We start from the raw sequence: 22,032 nt of genomic DNA on the forward strand, positions 1-22,032 counted from the left end.
CAACTGATCCACCCAGGTACCCCCCTAACTCTCATCATTCTTGACAATTTTTTTTTCCCTCACAGAAACTCTAGAGTTATATTCACTTTTTCCCAGTGTCTTTGCCTTTTTAAATAATGTTCCTGTTAAGGGGCATCTGGGTGGCTCAGTTGATTAAACGTATGCCTCCAGCTCAGGTCATGATCTCAGGGTCCTGGGATTCAGCCCCACATAGGGCTCTCTTCTCAGCAAGGAGCCTGCTTTTCCCTCTCCCTCTGCCTATTGCTCTGCCTAATTGTGCTCTGTGAAATAAATACAAAAAATCTTAAAAAAAAAAAAAAAAGTACACATTACTTTAAAAAAGAAATGTTCCTGTTAAGAATTTAAAACAGAATCATGAAATATCAAAGCACTAACCTGGCTTCTAGGTAATACAACCTGTGTGATTCCTAGTGTCCTTAAGGAGGTAACTTCAGCTTCCACCCAAAAAAGCTTCTCTTGAATTCAGCTGAAAATGTTTCTGTAAAAATGTAAATGGACTCATATTTAAGAAAGATTATTTTAGCCATTACAAGAATTTGTTCATGATGTACTTCATACCTGATCGTGAAATCCTAATGATAAAGATTCTAAACCACTACTCAAAGGTGTCACAGGTAGCCCAAAGTCAAAATCCAGTTTTCCAATTTTATACTTCAATATTACAGCAGAGAAACATTGTAATTTTGAATTGAAGAACAACTCAAACAATTGGGGAGATGGCTGAAAAACAAATTTGATTATTCAATTCCTAATAAAATCAGCTCTTTAGACATTTTATTAAAAATTTTAAAAATATATTTACTACATAACCTGTTAAATTCTGGTAACCCTTTAAACACCTTTTAAGTAACATTCAAAGCCAATCTTAAAGAGACTGTTATTTTGGAATTTTTGCTATTGAATTTAACATTTGCTTTTAAGAAAATCATCCTCCTTAGTGGACAAATGGAACTAAAAAAAATTAAGAGACTCTCTAGGGGAACTGAGGGACATGATCTTCAATCAAGAATTATCTTGCGAGGGGAGCATGGCTGCCTCAGTCGGTAGAGTTTGCAACTCTTGATCTCAGAGTTGTGAGTTCAAGTCCCATGTTGGGTGTAGATATTACTTAAAAATTTTTTAACAAGCAACTATCTTGCTAAATTATTAGTGCAACAAATATGAGGGTAAACAACACTGGCTGAGCCTCAAAAAATGTTACTTCCTACAAAATCCATGCTTCACTACAGCAAAAGAGAAAACCAAAAAAGAGTAAAACAATGAATCTAGGAAACAGAAATAACAAAAGCAAATTTCTGGATAAGGGCAAGAAGTGCACGGGTGACACGTGAGCAACATACGCGGCAGAAAACTGTTCCACACTGGAGGACAGAGGACTTTAGAAGCATCTCCAGGGTTGAGGAATTACCACATATCATCATACAGAAAATTTTAAGTTCCTTTACAGAGTTAAGTCAGATGCTTCAAGAAAATGAGGACAGTATAAACTTCTGGAATAACAACAAACTGGTGTAAGAAATAAATTCAATCATGTCATGGCTACTTGGGTCAATGGAGAACAGTTTACAGTCATAATAATGAAAATACTTTATTTGGGATATATAAAGACTGAATTATTAATATATCAGAAAAATGGATGGGCGCCTGGGTGGCTCACCGGGTTAAGCCGCTGCCTTTGGCTCAGGTCGTGATCTCAGGGTCCTGGGATCGAGGCCCGCATCGGGCTCTCTGCTCAGCAGGGAGCCTGCTTCCCCCCTCTCTCTCTGCCTGCCTCTCCATCTACTTGTAATTTCTCTCTGTCAAATAAATAAATAAAGTCTTTAAAAAAAAAAAAAAAAGAAAGAAAAATGGAGGAGTCATACAAGTAAACAAAATTTCCACTTTCTAGTACAAAGTCAAGTAACTGATGAACCAAAAGGTAGCAGTATATTCATATTATTTAGAACTATAAATTCTACAACTGCTAAATGAATAAAGAATTTTCCTCTATGAATGTGAAAGGACACAACCTCTTGTCACAAAGGTTTTGTATGACTGATTTTTGACACTATTTGCATATAATGTTGGGGGGTAGGGGCAATGGTGAGACAGAAAGAGACAACAGTTTTACACATCAAAAAATAATCTCCAGGGGTACCTGGGTGGCTCAGTGGGTTAAGCCTCTGCCTTTGGCTCAGGTCATGATCTCAGGGTCCTGGGATCGAGCCCTGCATCAGGCTCTCTGCTCAGTGGGGAGCCTATTTCCTCCACCCCGCCACCCTCATCTGCTGCTCTGCCTACTTGTGATTTCTCTCTGTCAAATAAATAAATAAAATCTTAAAAAAAAAAAATGCCTAAACCCATCTACTCTGGTTTGTTTTTCTTTTTTCTTTTTTTCCCTTTCCTTTCTTTCTTTAACAAATTTTAGGTGAAGGCTTATGGGTCAGTATTTATAAAAATCACAGTCTTTTACTGTAAGTACTTCTATAAGTTTTAAAAAGAAATTTGTTTTTCATATTTTAATGTCTTTAAAAGTACTCAAAGAATTCATTCATTATTGTTCTGCTTTTCAGAAAGTACTTTTGAGGTAGATCTGTTCCGGATTCTTTTTCTTTTTCTTTTCTTTTCAGAGGCAGATGATTCTGGGTCCTGTGTTTTCTTCTTTTTCTTCAAACAGCTAAGAGGATTAGGGCCACTTATTTTCTTGCGTTTTTTTCTTCTTCTCTGTTCCTGGTTTTTCACTAAACCTTGTTCTTCTTTGAGTTGCTTGATACTTTGTTTCTCATGCACTGAGACAAGCTGACCTGACTCTACTGCTTTAACAAAGGCAACTGTTTTGGGAGAAGGTTTGTCCAAGACTATAGTGTTCTGAATAATAAACATGAGAGGAACTCCAGGCTTTTTCTTTACTTTCATAGACAAATTCTGATCCTATTAAAAGGAAAAATAGAATTGTTCAGTCCAAATATGCCAGTCAAATAAGATGCCTTAAATAGTAAAAAATAAAAGAGATCACCAAGTTTTACTTTTCAAATTGGTATGTCTCATTAAAGGGAATACACTTTATGACAAAAAAAAAAAAAAAAAAAAAAGACGACAGACATGAAATCTGAGCACAGTTAAATGCCAACAAAGGTGAACGAGACTTACCAATATTCTAGGACCACAAATTACAAACTAAGGCAAAGGTAAGTATGTTAGGCAATGTTCCATATCTTTGAAAAGGGTTAGGAATTTTAACACAGGTTGCAGGAAATGTAACAAAGTAAGAACTGGCTGACTCAGATTCTGGAATTAGCTCTGCATCTAACTGTGTGATTTTATAATTCTAAAAGTGTATTTAGGGGCGCCTGGGTGGCTCAGTGGTTAAGCCGCTGCCTTCGGCTCAGGTCATGATCTCAGGGTCCTGGGATCGAGTCCCGCATCGGGCTCTCTGCTCAGCAGGGAGCCTGCTTCCTTCTCTCTCTCTCTCTCTGCCTGCCTCTCTGCCTACTTGTGATTTCTCTCTGTCAAATAAATAAATAAAATCTTTAAAAAAAAAAAATAAAATAAAAATAAAAATAAAAGTGTATTTAAGCACATCTGTATGTATATGCAATTATTGGATAATATCAACGCTGAGAGTCTCTCCTAACACCCACTCCTCCGCCCTGGATCTTTAAAAGTCTAAAACAGTTCCTTATTGGTAGCACAATTTCAAATAATATGAAACATGACTTTTTGAGAAAAAATATGAAATACAGGAACACAAGAAAACACTGATGAATATAGAATATAAAATTTTTGCTCTACTTATTTTCCCTTTAAGAACCCTGAAACATACAATCATCTCTTTGTCAATAATTTTATTTAAAAAAAAAACTTAAGAAAAATCAAAAGCTTAAGGTTCTTTCCTCAAATTCTCCAATGACAACTGCTTTTATTGACTGCAAATTAACTTAAAAGTCTGCATTTTAAAAAATCTAAACATTTTGACAATGCACTTTCACCTAAGTTTTCCTGATTATATGTAGCTCCAAAGGAAATATAGATAGAAAGGTTGAAAAAAAAAAAAAAGAGGGACGCCTGGGTGGCTCAGTGGGTTAAAGCCTCTGCCTTCGGCTCAGGGCATGATCCCAGCCATGGTCCTGGGATTGAGCCCCACATTGGGCTCTCTGCCCAGCGGGGAGCCTGCTTCCTTCTCTCTCTCTCCCTGCCTCTCTGTGATCTCTGTCAAATAAATAAATAAAATCTTAAAAAAAAAAAAAAAAGAAATATAGATAGAAATGATTAAAAGATTAAAATTGACTCTGGTTTTAAAAGCAGTATCACCTGTGTTGCCACAAAATAGTGATGAGGATTTCCCTCTTCAACCATGGCCAATAGACATTCTGATCCACTCACAGCATTCTTGAAATGGGGACAGTTTCGGACTTGGCATTTTTGTGCAATCAGTTTTGCCCCATATAAGTCTTTTCCCAACGTTTCTAATTCTTTTAACACACACCTGGGGAAAAAATGTTATTAGCAGCTCACCATTGTAACAGATACCTGTCAATTGTTCACATAAAGCAAGTACTAAAAAATTACCCAATTTTGAACAAATTAAAACTATACTATTACAATCTGAATTTGTCATATGTTGGCCCCAGTCATATGATATCTTTTTCACTCTTTAAGAAACCTGGAAAATACAACCACTGAGTAGAAGGAATAATAGTTAAAATTTACTGAGCATTTATTATGTATCAGAGAGCATGCTGAATGTCTTTCCATAACTACTCACTTCAATCTCAAAACAGCTCTAGTTAGGCCCCTTACTTGAAAATTATCCATATTTTAGAGCAACTCATTCTGAGAGATTTCAAGTTACATGCTCAAACACAGCTAATAAGCACTAAGCCAAATGTGAATCCAAATAGTTGACAACAGATGCCTTGCCCCAACCTTTGTGGTATATGCTTCTACTTCAAGTACAAATTGGTACACCTTTAAACTATTTTCAGCACAGAAAAGTAAAAATGTTCACGTCACCAGCTTAATAACAATCACAACTTCCTTTTTCACTCTGCATTTTCGTACTAATATAAGTCAATGCTTTGCAAAGTGTCAGCAAAAGACTACCCAAATCAAAAAGACATAGGGTTAACTGCATAATTTCTACTCCTTTCTCATCCCCAAATCTGCACCTCTTGAGGAGTCAAATATTAGCCTTCTAATAAGCTCCCCAAGCACTTCTTCCATGAAAGAAAAGAAAAGAAAGAAAAGGAAAGGAAGAAAAAGGGAGGGAGGAAGAAAAGGAGAAATAAAGAAAAAATTATAAATACTGAGTCAAAAATTTCTTAGGCTCTAGCCAGCCCTTATCAGACTCTACCTTGCCTCACTCCCTTTATCATTCGTTTAGTTTTTGTTCAAGAAGAGAGACTCTGCTTTCTTAGTCATCAGTTATGAACTCTTTTTAGGAGTTTCAGGCCCAAACTACCAAGTATTTATTGACTATTTCCTGCGGATGTACATCAGCTCTTCAAATTTATATCTAAAATCAAAGTATTTCCTTGCCTCCAAACTTCTCCAGGGCATGCGATCTCTTTGAATACATGAACTTCCCAGAAGCTGGGCCTAAGTCAGAAATCCTAACTGACCTTTTCTTCATCACCCCTACCCCTACCCCATCAGCTGTTAGAGTTCTAACTCTAACTCTTGGCTGTTATTATCTGTCTCATAATGTCTCTTTGCAGAACGCTTGAGTTTCTCTTTGAAGTTTCCTCTATGAAGTTGGGGCTCCCATTACTTCTGGATTGGACAACCACCAAATGAGTTTGCTTGCCATCACGCTCTTGCTTCTCCAACTTAGCCCTCACACCTCTGCAGTTAGCTTTTCTAAAAGACAGCTGTTGGGTCTGATAGCATTTCTCTCTTCATTATGCACATCAAGAATTGACAGAATACAAAATAATATGCTTTAAAATAAACCATCAGTAAGATGTGTGCTGGGGGTGGTGGGAGTGGATAAATGAAACAAGACTGGACATGTCAACAATTCCAAAAGCTGAGTGATAAGATATTTCATTATACTACTCTACTTTTGTGTATGTATAAAATATTCTGGAAGTTAAAATAACTTCTTTAGGGAAAAAATGCTATAGAGTATAATTTCATGCAGTACTTCCCAAACTTTTTTTGTTATAGCACTATATTAGAAATGTTAATATTTCGGGGCACCTGGGTGGCTCAGTTGTTAAGCATCTGCCTTTGGCTCAGGTCATGATCCCAGGGTCCTGGGATCAAGCCCCGCATCAGCTCCCTACTCTTCGAGAAGCCTGCTTCTCCCTCTCCTACTCCCCCTGCTTGTGTTCCCTCTCTCGCTGTGTCTCTGTCCAATAAATAAATAAAATCTTTAAAAAAAAATGTTAATATTTCTCTGGCACACAGAGGTAAATGAACAGGTTTTGTGTAGCCGTAAGTGATGAACTCAGGGCACAAGTCAACTAACGACTTGTCCGGCAGCCCTAAAGGCTAAGGGGATAAAAATCCATGGGATAAAAAACAATGATTTTGAGGTGCTACTTGAATACGGAAAGCTCTTCATGGAGCAATACTATCGTGAGAAAAGCAGGGCAATGATACTGTGCGCCCAGTAAGAGCCCATTCCTGTGTGTGTGTGCGCATGTGTATATAGAAAGAACTGGATGGACGTTACAGCATGTTGACAGTGGTAATTTGTTGGTGTGATATTATGGGTCATTTTAATTTCTTTTTCTATTTTTTTAAAGTAAATAGCTACTATGAGAACGGGGACCCCTAAGTTTCTTAGCAGTTCACGTTGTTGAGTTTTTACCTTCTTCCCAGCTTCACTTTCAACTACATTCTGTGCTCTAACCTCCTTTCCAGGCATCTGACAGCTCCATTTCTTTATTCAAGAGGCCTCCACAAGTCACTTCTACCTTTTCTGTCACTCAAAATAGTCCTTCCCCTCAGAACGGAAAGATGAAAACAAAAGAAGAGAAAGAGAAAGAGAGAGGGAGGGAGGAAGAAAAGGAGAAATAAAAAATTATAAATACGGAGTCAAAAATTTCTTAAGCTGCAGCCAGCCCCTGTCAGACTCTACCTTGCCTCGCTCCCTTTAGTCTTTAAGAAAACTCAAAAGTTTAAGAAAAGCTCCAAAGTTATCTCCTTTATGAAACCTCCCATGATTCCATCCTCCCTCCTATGTCCAGGAGGCCCCGTCCTAAGCGTTCTCACACCGAGGGAGGCACAACACACTGGAGTCAAAACACACCCATGGAGGTTGACTGACACACTTTACTGGCTGTGAGGGCTGGAGGTTTGTCCTGGTCACCAAGTTATCCTCAGTGGCTAGAGCGCTGCCCGGCATACAGCTGGTGCTTAATAAAGACAGCCGAATAAACGAATGAGCGCGGGCAGAGGTCTTAACCTCGAGTTGTGAATGCTCTTTCTGGGAATCGAAGATGTTCGCTCACACAGCCAGTTGTGAGGCTTGAAAAATTTTCGTTCACACTAGAAAAGGCGAGGCAAATAGGGAGCAACCATTTAAAAGGGGGCAGGTTTTGGGGTCGCCTGGCTGGCCCAGTGAGTTAAGCCTCTGCCTTGGGCTCGGGTCATGATCTCAGGGTCCTGGGATGGAGCCCCGCATTGGGCTCTCTGCTCAGCGGGGAGCCTGCTTCCTCCTCCCTCTCTGCCTACTTGTGATCTCTGTCAAATAAATAAATTCTTTTAAAAGGGGGGGGGGCATGGAACACTGGGTGTGGTGAAAAAATAATGAATACTGTTTTTCTGAAAATAAATTTTTTTAAAAAGGGTGGGGTTAGGTCTCGGATACTAGCAAGGGCTCTACATACACGATACCTCGTTTGATCCTTCCGGCAACCCTTTGAGGTACGGTCTCTCCCTCACGGAAGAGAAGTCCGAGGCTCGGAGATGAACTGGCAGGAGATCACAAAGCGGGTAGGACTGGGACCTAGATTCGAAGCCGGGTCGCACTAGAAAGCTCAGCTGGACTCATCTGCCAGGCCGACGACGGGAAGCGCCGCAGGACCCTGTACTTTCTACCCCCGCCGCAGACGCCCGCCTGACCTCCTCCGCGCCCCCCACTCCACTGTCAGTTCCTCCCGGGTGGGGCGTTCTGCCCGCCGCGGCCTCGCCTCCACCACGCCCGCAGGATCCCCGGGCCGCCTCCCCGGACGTCCTCTCCAGACCCGCCTGGCCCACCTGGTGGTGCACAGCTGTGTCTCCCCCATGAGGTAGCGGGGCAACTGCTCCCGCAGCTGGATACGGCCGCGCAGCGCCGCCTGACAGAAGGTACCGTCCAGCAGGATCTGGTACGGCTCGCGAACTCCGAAGTTATTGCGGAAGAAGCCGAGATGCTTCTTGGCATGTTTCTGCCTCGTGATCTTCATGCCTGACTTAAACGGACCGACACAGGCGGTAGTCGCGGCCGTCTACCTCACCGCCCGCTCCTGCCGGAAGTAAAGTGCCTTTGCCCCCGGAAGCAAACGCCCCCATCTGCCGGGCCGCCCTGGGCACGGCAAGCTCAGACGAGCGCGCGCTTTAAGGTGCGCGCCTCGGGGGCGGTGCTTGTGCCTGGCAGAGCGCAAGCGCTATCAGATCCTAGCACTATCAGATCTCGTTGATCTGATAATCAACGAGAATATTGAACCTTGATACGCTACAGATATTATTCTAAGTAATTTCCCATATACTATTCCCTCTCATGTTTACAATTCCCAAGTGGGGGAAAGAAAGAGATCAGAGTAATTGGACAACTCTGAGCAGGTCTGTCCTAGTTGCCTTCCCTCAAAGAAATTAAGCACTTTTGCAAAGGGCACGTGGGTCTTTAGTGTTACAACTATCACTGGAACCAGGACTGAAGTTAAGGGCTGCCTGTAGTTCAGATGTTCTTGCTACCCACGCTCCATAAGAACTGTTACCGAGTGCCAAACTTAGGGCAGAAGGTGGCACCATTTTGCTTCTCCTCCTCCCCTTAAGACCATTCTAAATCACTTACACAGGGTGTTTTGGAAAAAAACGCCCAAGAGCTTCATTTTTTTATGTGTCAGAATCCCGAAACTTGAGTCCTAGTTCTACCACTAACCCAAGCCAACTTCACTTTGAGCAACAATTAAAAAAAACTGGCTTTAGTTCCGCACTGTCAAACTGGTTGTCAGGACCAGACTTTTCAAGAACCCTTTCTATGTTTATGGTGTCTGAGATTCGAAGACTAGGTAGGTACTGGGCTAGTAGCAAAAGGGGAAAAGACCAAAAGTTTACAAGTTACTTGGTCAACTCGATTAATGAAGAGTTAATCAGAAAAATTTTTCCCCAGCAGGTAATTAATTGCCAAGGGTCTGCTTAATTTCAGAGCAGGATAATCAAAGCATGGGGAGGATAAAATGTTGCATTTTTGTCCTGGCCTGGAACCTGTCCCATATCTAGCTCTGGCTAACAATGGAGAGAAAGAGCCAATACAAAAAAAGTGATTTACAAAGTTATTAAGATTTGCATTTGGGGTTTTATTTGAAGATAGAGGTTTATGGAATTGGAACTAAGATATTCTATAATGGTTCCCAGATCCTGATTCCCAGCACAACATCACTTAGGTGCTTTTATTTCACTGAAAATAAATTTAGAAACTGGAAGCTATAAGGTGTTATTAATGGGATTGGATTCATGGTTCTTGAGTATAATTGCTCACTGCTTTCCAGTTTTATTCTTCTTTATTCCTGCATGCCAACTCCCCACCCCAGCTATACTCCCACCACAGAGAAATTGTACCAACCTCGTCTTACAAATCAGTTAAAACATTAAAAAATAATAATAATAAGATACCCAGCTTGATCTACCAGCTCCATTTCATTGGTTATATTTCACTTGTGATGATAAAGGGAAACCTCACTATAATGGAGTTGGAAAGTTGGGCAGAGAGAATCTCACACCCCACTACTTTTATTCAGTAACAGGCCTAACAGGAAGAGACAGATCTTGTAGGTAGATATTACATTACTACTCCAGCAGGAGGAAGAAAGGCTTTCCTTATTCAGTGCCCCACCAACAGCCCAGCCAATGAGAGATGGTCACAACTTGGCCAATGAGAAGCCCCTACAAGCTCTCAGTTTACTCCAACCGACTTTTTGTTTGTACCAGTCTTTCCAAAACTCCCCCCCCCCATTATCTCTATAAAAGAGTAGTACCTCTTCTTTGTCCCCCAGGTTTGCCTATGGTGTTGCTAGCTCCCTTGTCTGGTATTGCACTTGTCTTCTGTTTCTGAATAAAGCCATCTTTTTTCCTTGGTGAAAAAAGTGGCTTAAAATAACTGGTTTGATATTTAAGCTTAATCAGTGAGAAAAATATGGTGCAGGACTGGAGCTTTGAGTCCTATTCTAGTTGTTTTTGTTGTTTTTAATGTATTAAACTACAGCATAATTATTTTCTAAGCTCTGTGTATATGACAGTGCCATTTGCATACCAGATCTTTATTTCACAAACATAAAGGCAGTCTATGATGGTGATTACCAAGTTTAAAACAGAGCTTTCTGTTACAGCAGTATTTCTCAAAACATGATCCTGGAACATGCCGAAAAAGCCCCTGTTGCTTATTTAAAATGCCCATTTCTGGCTCGGAATATGTATTGAGGGATAGGGATACTATTCAGAAAGGAAGTGACGTTTATTACAATCTTCCAAAGTTGTTATTATGCATATTAATGTTCCTGAGGTTTGCAGTCAAGCATCACTGTTTATTCAATAGGACATTTTCCAATGAATACTTTTTGGTCTGATGGTCAATGACCTAGTATTAGAAAATCAGTATTTGGCCACAACCAAGGCAAAAGACAAATATTGCTATTATTGGCTGAACTATTCAGATATAAATTTAAATCTGAAATTTTACTTTCAAAATTATTATGATATCACTGTTAAATAGCCATTGAAAATAATTTTGACCTTATAGTACTGGAACAATAATATCTCAGCATTCCTAGCTGCTAGCTTTTTCTTAGGTCACTACACTGGACATTTTCCATGCCAAATAGACATTCAGCTCAGGTAGGTAGGGAATTAATTTATTTTTCTTTATTTTTTCATGCTCTTCATATTCTTTATTATGTCTGGATCAAATATAACTTATAATATGATTTGTTGTACATGATTTTGAAGTTTTTTCTTCATGAAATTTTGAGGAAGCCAAGCTGACAGAATGATTTATTCTTGCAAGGTGTGTCTAATTCCCAAACAAGACTTTTTCATGAAAGATTCATGGCCTAAATGGAATTAAATAGGTAAATATTAAATACAATTCATAAAGGTTATTTTGTTTAATTTCATAAACGTTAGTATTCCAGATAATTCACAAAGATCCATTGTGATATTATTGTACCTTATACTCATATTTAAATATTTATAAACATTGGTGAACACCCATTAGCAAAAAGGATACAATGTTCTATCTAACATTATGTAGCTAACACGTGTTCTAAGTAAATAATTTCCCTAAATAAGTCATTTAGAACAACTTGGGTAAACTGTACTGAGGACCTACTAAGTTCATCACTAGGATCCTCTGTGACAGACTCCATCCTGGACTTGCTTCCTGTGAACTTCCATATGTGGCAGGCAGTGCTTTGAAGATTGGATCTGAGGCTGCTCCACTTTTTAAAACATTTTTATATTTTTCAAATTACAAAAATTCCTATCATAATAAGTGAAACAATGGAACACCACAAAGGTATTCGTCCCTTCTCCCCTTGCCCAGAGAAAACACTAACAACCTACTGTGTATCCTTTAGCAATTTCCCATTTTCATATACTTACATCTCACTTGTATACCTATACATAGGGATTTTTGCCCCTTTAGATGATTCAAAAATGGAATCATATTTTATCACTTCTATACATTTTGCTTTTTCTCACCCAGCAACCCTTGTGGAAATCCTCCCCCCCACCACACACCCCAAGTCAATTGGCATAGTTCTCATTCATTATTTTTAATGACTGCATGACATTTCCCACAAAATCATCATATATATATACAGAGTGAATGTGATACAAACCGTAAATTGTCACCCAACCTCTCTTTTTCTAGTAATAGAATTTCGATTTTATTCTGGACATTAATATGTGGTCAGAAAAAAAGAATCCATTTCCTAGACTTCTGTGCAGTTAAGTATAGTCATATGGTTAAATTCTAGCCAAGGATACATAAGTATAAATGTTACAAAGGACTTCTGGGAAGGCTGCTTAAAAGATGCCAACTTAGCTCAACAACTGGCACTTGGGTTTTTTTCCACTTTCTTCCTTCCTTCCTACTGGAATTTGAATGTGATGAATGGAACACCAGAACCTATTTTAGTCCATGAGGTAACCTTGAGCATGGAGGCCATGTGCTAAGCACGCAAAGCAGCTAAAGGAAGGAGTCTGTGTCATTTGTGAAACCATCTTTCCAAATCCAGGCTTTCTATGTCTGGACTTGTTGTACATAAGAGAAAAATAAACTTTTTTTTTTTTTATTATTCCTTTGACAGAGACAGATCAGAAGTAGGCAGAGAGGAAGGCAGAGAGAGGAGGAAGCAGGCTCCCTGCCAAGCAGAGAGCCCGATGCGGGACTCGATCCCAGGACCCTGAGATCATGACCTGAGCTGAAGGCAGAGGCTTTAACCCACTGAGCCACCCAGGCGCCCCGAGAAAAATAAACTTTTACCTTAGTTTAAAAATATTATTTTAAGGTTTTTTTCTCACTTTTTGAGACTTTATTTTAGAGCAGCAAGGTATTTAAAACAAAATTAAAAAGAAGATCCAGAGATTGCCCATATACACTCAGCCTCAACACATATACAGCTTCCCTATTATCCACATCACTCACCAGCATGGTACTTTATTTTTTTCAGCTCAGGATGAACCTACAATGGCACACTCAGTTTCTTTTGTATGCAGCCAAACCCAGTCCTAAAACAGCTAGACTTTTACATCTGCAGATGTCTTTGATTAAACTTTGATGCGGGTTAGTGTTTGTCAATGCAAGTGCCCTTTCTTTGAACAGGCTCAAAATCCCAGTGTATATGTTTTCTGTAAAGGGTGCAATGTTTTTTCAAAGTAAAATAAATTAAATCCTTTTTGCATACAATAAAAGCTATCTTGACTTTTTTTTTCTTTTGCAAGTATAAACAATTTAATTTGAACTGGGTATGTCAGTGGGATGAAACTTCTGTTGAGTAAAGTTAGTTAATTATGAAGACCCCCCCACCACCACCACCAGCTGCTTGGGCAAGAAACATCAAGGACATGTTAATGCTACCCAGTTGTCAATTAAAGACAGCAAGTCTGTTGGTGCAGCTAGTACCAGTGAGCTCTTCCTTCAGGGTATATGACAATAAAGAAAATGTCTCTTAGAAAAAAGTGTCAAGGGGTTTCTGTTTGTCCATGGTATTTTTCTACCAGACAGTAGTCAGGAAGTCCACCATTGGTTATCAGATGGCCGTAATATTGTACTAGCAAATTTACTCGCTGTAATAGTCTATTTCAATGAAATCGTACAGAGAACAACTACTACCCTGGGAATTAAGTTGAAAGGAATTCAGCCTTTCACTATAACAGATCTAAACAAGGTTCTACCTTGGAATGTTACTACAAAATGTTTAATGGTATTAATTAAAGTGGTAAAACTGAAAACTGGTAGAGAAGAGGAAAAGTTAAAAAGTGGCAGCAATGTGCAAACTATTTCATTTTGATGCATAACAAACTTGCCTTTCAAATTTAATTAAATCATAACTGAAACTGGTAGGGAAATTCGTACTGACCGTATGGGGGCTTTCATTTTAACTTACCAAGCATTTTAGGAGATTAATGAATCCTTGTAAAATTACTCTGGGTAAGCAAATATTATTTCTGTTACTTAAAGGAGTTTAAAGACCAAAAATAATGTCAGATTATGGCATTAAAAGGATTTTCTACAAACACTATTTATTTATATTGAAAAAAATGTTGAAGACAACCATTTCACTCATGGTTTCGTATATATTTTTAAGCAGCAGGAGGACTTCAGGGCAGAAACTGAACTCCTGGTGGCAAGAAATTAAAGAGACTTTCAATAATCCAGTAGAATATTATTTCAAAGTCTCATATTTATAATTAAATTACACCAATACAAGGTATTAATTATGTTATATTATACAAAAAAATCACTCTTAGAATCTGTGCAAATATTTTCAATGCTATATCACCTTGTTTTAATATTAGTTGGTAATTCATATATCAAAATACTGGGACAAGAAGGCCAAATGTTGTTTTTTAAATTATTATTTTAACAAACATATAGGAAATGCCCACATCTGGGTCATATGTATAAATCAATATTATTTTCTTTTTATTGACTCTGTCTTTACCGCCTCTATTGTTCCTTTCATGATGCTGAGCAAATTACTTAGCTCTTCAAACAATGGCCTCACAAAGTCTCAGTCCACATGTACAAAGAAGGAAGCACATGATTTAAATTGATCCCAATCAGACTAAAGAGAAAGATCTTTTTTCCCCATGGCTGGAGGAGAGGTTTTCTTTTTCTTGCAATAAACATAAAAAAAGAAGTGCATTGTGTCCATTGCTACTGTCAGCTGTTTTGAAATTATGGGGGTAACCAGTCTATGGACAGAACTAAACATGTTAGAAACCAGAGTCAAGGGTATCATAATGATATGGAACTGGAGAATTTATGTTACTTTATTTGCAATATGCAAATATTGCATTTGCAATATTTAGTTATGTGATAGAGTACATCTCCTTCTTGTTTAAAATAATTAAAATTGGGTTTTTGTGTACTTGTTTTTTGTTACTTGCAGCCCAATGTGACCTAACTGTTGGAATATTTGCTAAATCCAGCACCCCCAAAAAATACCTTTTAAAAGGAAAATTATAGAGGTGGCTAGCTGGCTCAGTTGGTGGAACGTGCAACTCTTGGTCTTGGAGTTGTGGGTTTAGGCCCCAGTTTGGGCATAGAGGTTACTTAAAAAAAATAAGTAAAAGGAAAACTGATGGTATTGTTTGTGTAACACCTTGCTTTAAGGAAATTTAAGATGTTCTGCATATGTTCTCTTTTTATCGTGGACAACATTGTGAAGAAGCTAGGATGCAGAAACCTGTTGTTATTATCTGCTTTCAGCATCTCTCAAAGGTGTCTTTCCACTCTAGTTAAATATTAAGTAAAGTGTTTAGGGTTTTAAGCCAGATGATTTTCTTTGGCCAAATGAATGTTTGTGGACTTCTAAAAAGTATATTAACTTAATCCAGAACTTTAGTTTTTCCCTATTTATATGTTTTTTCTTCTGGCTTTGCTAACTTCTAATTTTTGTGTGTAGACCTGGTTTGTTAATTATGATGACACTATATAGTCTCTTAGGGAGGGCGAGAAATTGCCCTTCCCTCCCATTTCCATAGAATAGGGAGTCTGATCCCCTCCTCATGAATGATTGTTGTTGGAGGGTAGGCTTCCTGTTTCTCTCTATTCCCTGATATTTGTGACTCCTAAAAGAAGGAAGGTATAATCTGATTTTTTGGAGATCTTATAACCATCACATAATCACATCTCTTTCCCAAGAGAAGAAAAGATCTTTGTGCTCCTTTGCTAGAAAAGAACATATATAGAAGAGGTAAGAACATATACCTTACAGAATCTTATGCTGAAAGCTTTGAAAGTTTCCTTGCTTCTTTTGTTTCCAATGGGTACTAGAGAAGGAGGACCCCTTAGCTCTATGTCATGAATACACAGTTACTTCCCAAAGGGACAGTAAATAGTAAGATCAGATTACTTTCTACCCATTTCCTTCCTCAAAAGCAAGAACAAATGCCAAGTTGATCCTATAAAGGTTAGCTGTGAGCCCTGAGCAGACATAGACACAGAGTCCATCCTATACCTATCTACTCCATGGCCAAGAGTGCTGCTCAGCTCAGATGTCCAAAGGAACCTTGCCTTCCATATAGATCTGGAAGCAGGCAACAACTAAATAGAAATAAACTGATATTAAAAAAAAACCCTTTGGCTAATCTGTATACCAAAGAAGAATAAAGTGACATTTTAAAAAATCCTTTTGGCTCACCGTTGGAGTCTTGACTCTCAGTTTACTATATTGAAAGGGGGTTTAAGTAAGCTTTAGCCAAGTGAAGGAAGGCAGTTTCAACACAGGCTGGTTCTAAGGCGTGGCTGGACTGGTCACAGTCTGACATTCACTGGGCTGTGTTTTCCTAGTGGGTAGAGTTACATGCCACAAAGGCAGAACTGGTCAGACTGTTTATTTTTTCATTTTTTCATTCAGGTATGACAAGCTATTCTTTGCTTCCTGTCCCTAGGTGGTAGTCACCCATGGGCACAGCCCACAGCTTGCTTTGGAAGGCCTTCACCATCCTCTCTCATTTTGTCTCTGACTAAATTTGAAATATTTTCAACAAATGTAGAAGTATGCTAAAAAGTTTCGTTCCTGTGACAGAAAAAATGAAGAACATATTATTACAAACACAGGGTAAATTTATTTTGGCCTATAAATGAATAGCTACAATGGCATTAGTACCTGCAACATCAAACTGCTTATTTTGGAGGCAGAAATACAATTTAATGACTTTGACTAACCTTCTTTGGGTGATCAGTATAGAAAATTCCGTGTTCTGCTACAATCTGTTATTTAAATTTTTCTGTATGGTTTAGAGATATTTGGTTCTTATTTTTCTAAGATCTTGAGGAGGGAACTTTGGTTATTGATTGGAGATAGTTCCTCTTTCATATTGTATACATTTAGCTATAAACTTTTCTCTTAGCATTGATGTAGCTGTGTCTCACAATTTTTGACCTTTTATATTTTCATATTCATTCAGTTCAATGTGTGTGTGTGTGTATTTAAATTTCCCTTAAGGCTTCTTTGATCCATGAGTTATTGGAAGCATGTTGTTTAGTTTCCTAGTATTTGGAAAATTTTCTGTTACCTTTACGTTTTGACTTCTAGTTTGAACCGATTGTGGTTGGAGAACATATTCTGTGCGATTTCAGTTCTTTTAAATTTGTTGAGTTTTGTTTATGGATCAGGATATGGTTTATATGTCCCATGGACATTTGAAAATAACAAAATGAATGTGCATTCTGTTGTTGGGTAGAATGTTCTATATTATTGATAAATCCTGTTGATGGTATTGCTGAGTTCCTTTAAATCCTAGTTGATTTTCTCTCTAGTTATTCTGTCAACTGTTGAGAAAGGGGAGTTGACATCTCTAACTATGACTATGTGTTTGTCTATTTATTCTTTGAGTTCTAGGAGTTCTTTCTTTACAGAAACTCAGCTTTATTACTAGGACATTCACATTTAGAATTACTATGTGTTTTTGGTGATTGGCTATTTTTATCATTATATAACATCTCTGGTGATTTCCCTTGCTCCAAATTCTCCTTTATCTGGTGTTAATATATCCACTTCTGCATTCTTTTGCTTAACATTTACGTGATATATTTTTCCCATTATTTTACTTTCAATGTGCCTATATCATTATATTTGAAATGATTTTTAGACAGCCTGTAGTCCTACAGTTGGGGTGGATTTGTACCATGTCAACTTTCTCTAAGCTGGAATCATAATTCCTAGGACTCCCTTTCTTGCACATGGGAGCTAGGGTTTCCCGTAAGGGTGTGAGGGAAACAGAGAAGTCAAAGATAATTCCAACGTTTTTGGTCTAATCACCTGGAATAATGGAGCTGTCACCAAATGACATGAGGAAGACTATGTGGGGGGAGGTGGTATTTGGAGCTCAGTTTTGGAAAGGCTAAAATGGTGGTGCATATTGAACATTTATGTAGAGAAGTTGCATAGGCAGATGGACATGCTGGTGTGGACTTCAGTGGAGAGGTCTAGGGAAAAATAAATTTGGGAATTATCAGTTCTGCATAGACATCTACTGAATGATTAAATATTTCATAAATAAGCAATTGGCTAAATTTGGAAACCTGGAAAGAATGTCTTAAACTCCTTATCTAAAGTGATTTGCTAAAGCTGTCACATATTGTTTTAAAGACTTCAGTTCTGTACTTCAGAGAACTGTAAGTCAGCATATTTTTTTAATTTTTATTTTTTTAAAAGATTTTATTTATTTATCTGACAGACAGAGGTCACAAGTAGGCAGAGAGGGAGAGAGGAGGAAGCAGGCTTACCGCGGAGCAGAGAGCCGGATGGGGGCCTAGATCCCAGGACGTTGAGATCATGACCTGAGCTGAAGGCAGAGGCCTCAACCCATTGAGCCATCCAGGCGCCCCAATCAGCGTTATTTTTAAAGAGTATGCTCTGCATTATCCTTGGACACGGTACATAAAATAGCTTCTTTAGTACTTTCCTCATGTAAATCCTGCATGCAATCAATAGCAGCAAAGGACTATTAATTTTCGTTATTCTGATTAAAGTTCCTATAGTCTAATTAATTTCTGTATATTCTAAGTGGTTAGAGACTGCTACCTAAAATTACCTAAAACAAACTACAATACCAGCTCACCGCTAATAACAGGATGACCTGGACAAATCTGTTTCCAAGTATGTGTGATGGGAGTTGTACAGCTCTTCATAGTTTAGAAGATTGGGAATGGGGATTGATTAAAAAAAAAGTGAACTCGTTTTTAGGTGAGAAGCTACAATAAACAAGAGCTATAATGTTGCTATGGTCAACTGACTAATGGCGACTGACTAAACATATGGTTGAAAAGATTCTAAAAAGTCTAATTTTGTCTCAAACCCTTTGGCGAGAAAGAAGCCGCAAAGGCAAAACGCTCATGCGCAAAGAATTACCTCCGCGAAGAAGGCCAGGCTGGAAAGGAGATGCGGGGCGGAGCTCTGCTCCGGCTTTTCCTCCCAGCTCCGCCCCTTGGACTGTGCGTGACGTCACGTAAAGCCCGGACTTCCGCTTCCGGTCACTCACGTTTCTCTTTTTTCCTGTCTGGCTGGAAAGATGGCGTCCCGCAAGGAAGGCACCGGCTCTGCTGCCACTTCTTCCAGCTCCACCACCGGCCCGGCGGGGAAAGGCAAAGGCAAAGGCGGGTCCGGAGATTCGGCTGTGAAGCAAGTGCAGATAGATGGCTTGGTGAGTGGGGTTCCGTTTCCCCAGGCCCACGTGGGGAGCTCAGTCCTTAGTTCAGTCCCGCCAGAAGCGCTGCTTGGCAGCCTCCCCCTGGGCCGGGTGAGACTGGGACAAGGTTTTCTCCTAAAATCTCTCTCATCTTCACTTTTTGCTGGGAGGCGCAGCAGCTTTCTCTACCACCTGTTGGTGGGGGGGGGGTTGAGGGCTGAGACAGGGAACAGAGGCTAGGGGTGTGTGACAGATTCCTGGGGTCTTGTTTTGAGATGTCTGTATTTGGAGAAAGACTCTTCAGGAGGACAAATAGGTGAAGGAGATGTCGAGAAGGATCTGCGAATCTAGGGCTTTTGGAAGGTGGGTAAACTTCATTGCTTCTCAGCTGGGACCTGACATCCTTAACTTCCCAAGTGGAGATTTACTTTATAGCCACTTCGGAGTCTGCTGGTTCAGCGTTTATCTGAAACTACATAGTGGGAATAAACCTCTCTTATATGGGCTTCTCCTTTCCCTCTCTGGGAATGTTGGAATGCCTCGAGATTTGGGTTTAGGCATCCTTCTATCAGGTCTCTGCTTTACATGGTATACCAAAAGTAGGTAAAAGCACACTGCTGGAGCCAGGCTGCTTGGGTTTGAGTCCTATCTCTAAAATTAGCTGAATGACATTAGTTAAGTTAATCTCTTTATACTTATGTTAGTTGTTTTGAGGATTGAAATTGGCTGCATATGTGTCAATAACTAGAACAGTGTTTGAGTCATAGTAAGTTACCATTTAATCTTAATTGCTTCAGTGTTATTATTGGTGTTACAAGAAGTTACAGTAGTAGATCCTCAAGTTCCTTTCTTATGGCTTTAAATGTTATTTATATTCTGATAATCTTTAGTTTTTATTTCTTGCCAGACTTGGTTTTCGCTTGCAATTCTTAAATACCCCTGCCTTCCTGACATCACTGTTTGGGTATCTTATAGGCATCTCAAATTTAACTTGACCAAAATAAGATTATTGCCATCTTCCCTTTCTTCCTCTCTCCCCATCCTTGGTCTTACCTTAGGCTCTCCTGTCTTAGTAAATGGAACTACCATCTAACCATTTGAACAAGTTAGAAAACCTAGGCAGTAACCTACATTTTCCCCCTCAGCAAATCCTGTTGTTTCCACCTCTGAAATATATCAGATTCATCTGCTTCTCATCTATCTGTGTGCGATCAACCATATCCACTTGGAATAAAATACAGACTTCTTACCATCTTCTTAAGGTCCTGGGACTCTTGTCTCTTTCTCCAGACTCACCTCCTGCTTCATTCTAGGCTTCATTCACAAGTATTTTAGTTGTTTCCTCTTCTTGAAATACTCACGTATTCTTCCTACTTGGCTTCTTTTGATTCTTTAGGTCCTTGGCTTAAATGCTCCATGTTAAGAAAGGCTTTGCCTACCAGCCCTGTTTAATGTAGCACACTCCCCATCATCCTCCATCGTACCACTCTGTTTCATAGCATTTTCCACTGACTGTAACTGTCTTATTTGTTTTTTTGTTTGACTCCACACCAGAATGTAAGCTACTGATGGCAGGCAAGGGACTGTGCTTTTTCACGTGTTATGTTTTCAATGCAGAACCTTTTAACTGATACATAGAAGAAATATAGAATATATAGAATAAATATACAATAGATGAATGAACAAAACATTTTGTTTTATTTTTTTAAAGATTTATTTATTTATTTTGGGGGGATGTGAGCAGGGTGTGGGGGAGGGCGGGAGGAGAGGGAGAGAAGGAGACTCCCCAGTGAGTGTAAGCCAGCCATGGGGCTTGATCCCATGACCTCAAGATAATGACCTGAGCCGAAATCAAGAGTTGGACCCTTAATGACTGATCCACCTAGGTGCCCTTCATTTTTGTACTGCTCCTACTTCCATGTCCTGATATTTTTTATAGATTGTTCTAATGGTGTCTTGATTTGTTCTCTTAGCCCTGTTCAGTCTATTAATCATTCTTCAGTTAAAACATTTCACTTACTGTGAAGGTTTAGATCTTGTTAACTTCCTTCCTGAAATGTTTACAGTGATATTGCAATGAATTCAAGGCCTACCAAGATTTTAACTTCCTGCTATTTCCAAGCCTCATAGGAAGTATACGTTCCAGCAACACAGGACTATTTGGTTAGTCTGATGTTTAATCACATTTGTTCCTGGCATCTTATTAGTGGCCGAGACCTGTTTTTCTTCTTGTATCGAACCTTTCCTTTCCTACCTTTGGTTCTGCTTCACCAAATCTTTTGTATCTTTAATATCATCTTCTGCTTAACATGTGAACATTGTCAGGACTTTACCATATTACGATGTTTAGTTCTCTTTTTCACTTAATAGCTCTGTGTTCCATTCTTAGTTGCCACTTTTTTTCCTCTTGAAGTTAACGGTTAAAGAATTATCTGTAATTATGGTTTTCCATTATTTATTCAACTCACTGTTGTTAGAATCTCCATCACGAATAATTCCCTGATTTAGGTTTTAGAAAAATTATTGATAGCATTAGCAAAGAACTATACAGAATATTAGAATATATCACATATGCAAAATAGTATCTATGATACATAATTTAAGTAATCACAAAATAAACGAGTTACCTGCCATTCAGCGTGAGAAATAGAACATTGTGAGTATCTTTGAAACCGCTTCCCCTCTTTCATCCTTTCCTCCTATCCCTAATCTGCACCCTGTAATCACTATTGTGAGCCTTAGTTCAGAGATTGGGTTTTCTTTATAGTTTGACCATACAGAGTATTTCTAAATAATTTGTTTTGTTTTGCCTGTTTATATTAATAGTATGAATGAAATATGAATTAAATTGTAGTACATGTTCTCCTGTGTCTTGAGTCATAAATGCATATCTCACATTGTTTTCAAGATTAGTCCCTTCTAGACTGTAGCTATCATTCATTCCTTTTCATTACTATAGAG

General features: G+C 38.8%; 2 protein-coding genes across 2 annotated transcripts in view; one reads left to right on the forward strand and one right to left on the reverse strand.

The window, feature by feature from the left end:
- Positions 1-1,868: 1,868 nt before the first annotated feature.
- On the reverse strand, positions 1,869-8,486 carry UTP23 (UTP23 small subunit processome component). Its single transcript, XM_059165739.1, has 3 exons — positions 8,209-8,486; positions 4,312-4,486; positions 1,869-2,931 (listed from the first exon to the last, which is right to left on the reverse strand). The coding sequence occupies exons 1-3, from the start codon at positions 8,394-8,396 to the stop codon at positions 2,548-2,550; spliced, it is 747 nt and encodes a 248-aa protein (XP_059021722.1). The 5' UTR covers positions 8,397-8,486; the 3' UTR covers positions 1,869-2,547.
- A 10,430-nt stretch (positions 8,487-18,916) lies between these two features.
- EIF3H (eukaryotic translation initiation factor 3 subunit H) overlaps positions 18,917-22,032 on the forward strand; it is a 98,754-nt gene continuing 95,638 nt past the window's right edge. The window contains exon 1 of the mRNA XM_059165738.1: positions 18,917-19,086. Coding sequence (XP_059021721.1) covers positions 18,955-19,086 — 132 coding nt within the window. The 5' untranslated portion in view covers positions 18,917-18,954. The remainder of the gene's footprint in view (positions 19,087-22,032) is intronic.

Source organism: Mustela lutreola, chromosome 3 (assembly GCF_030435805.1).
Source record: "Mustela lutreola isolate mMusLut2 chromosome 3, mMusLut2.pri, whole genome shotgun sequence".
Classification (NCBI taxonomy): Eukaryota; Metazoa; Chordata; class Mammalia; order Carnivora; family Mustelidae; genus Mustela; species Mustela lutreola.

Coding starts and splice junctions, on each gene's coding strand:
- UTP23 (XM_059165739.1), bottom strand. CDS start 8,396: ATGAAGATCACGAGGCAGAAACATGCCAAGAAGCATCTCGGCTTCTTC. Junction 4,487..8,208: donor ACACAGCTGTGCACCACCAG/GTGGGCCAGGCG, acceptor TTTTTTCCCCAG/GTGTGTGTTAAAAGAATTAG. Junction 2,932..4,311: donor ACTATTTTGTGGCAACACAG/GTGATACTGCTT, acceptor TCCTTTTAATAG/GATCAGAATTTGTCTATGAA.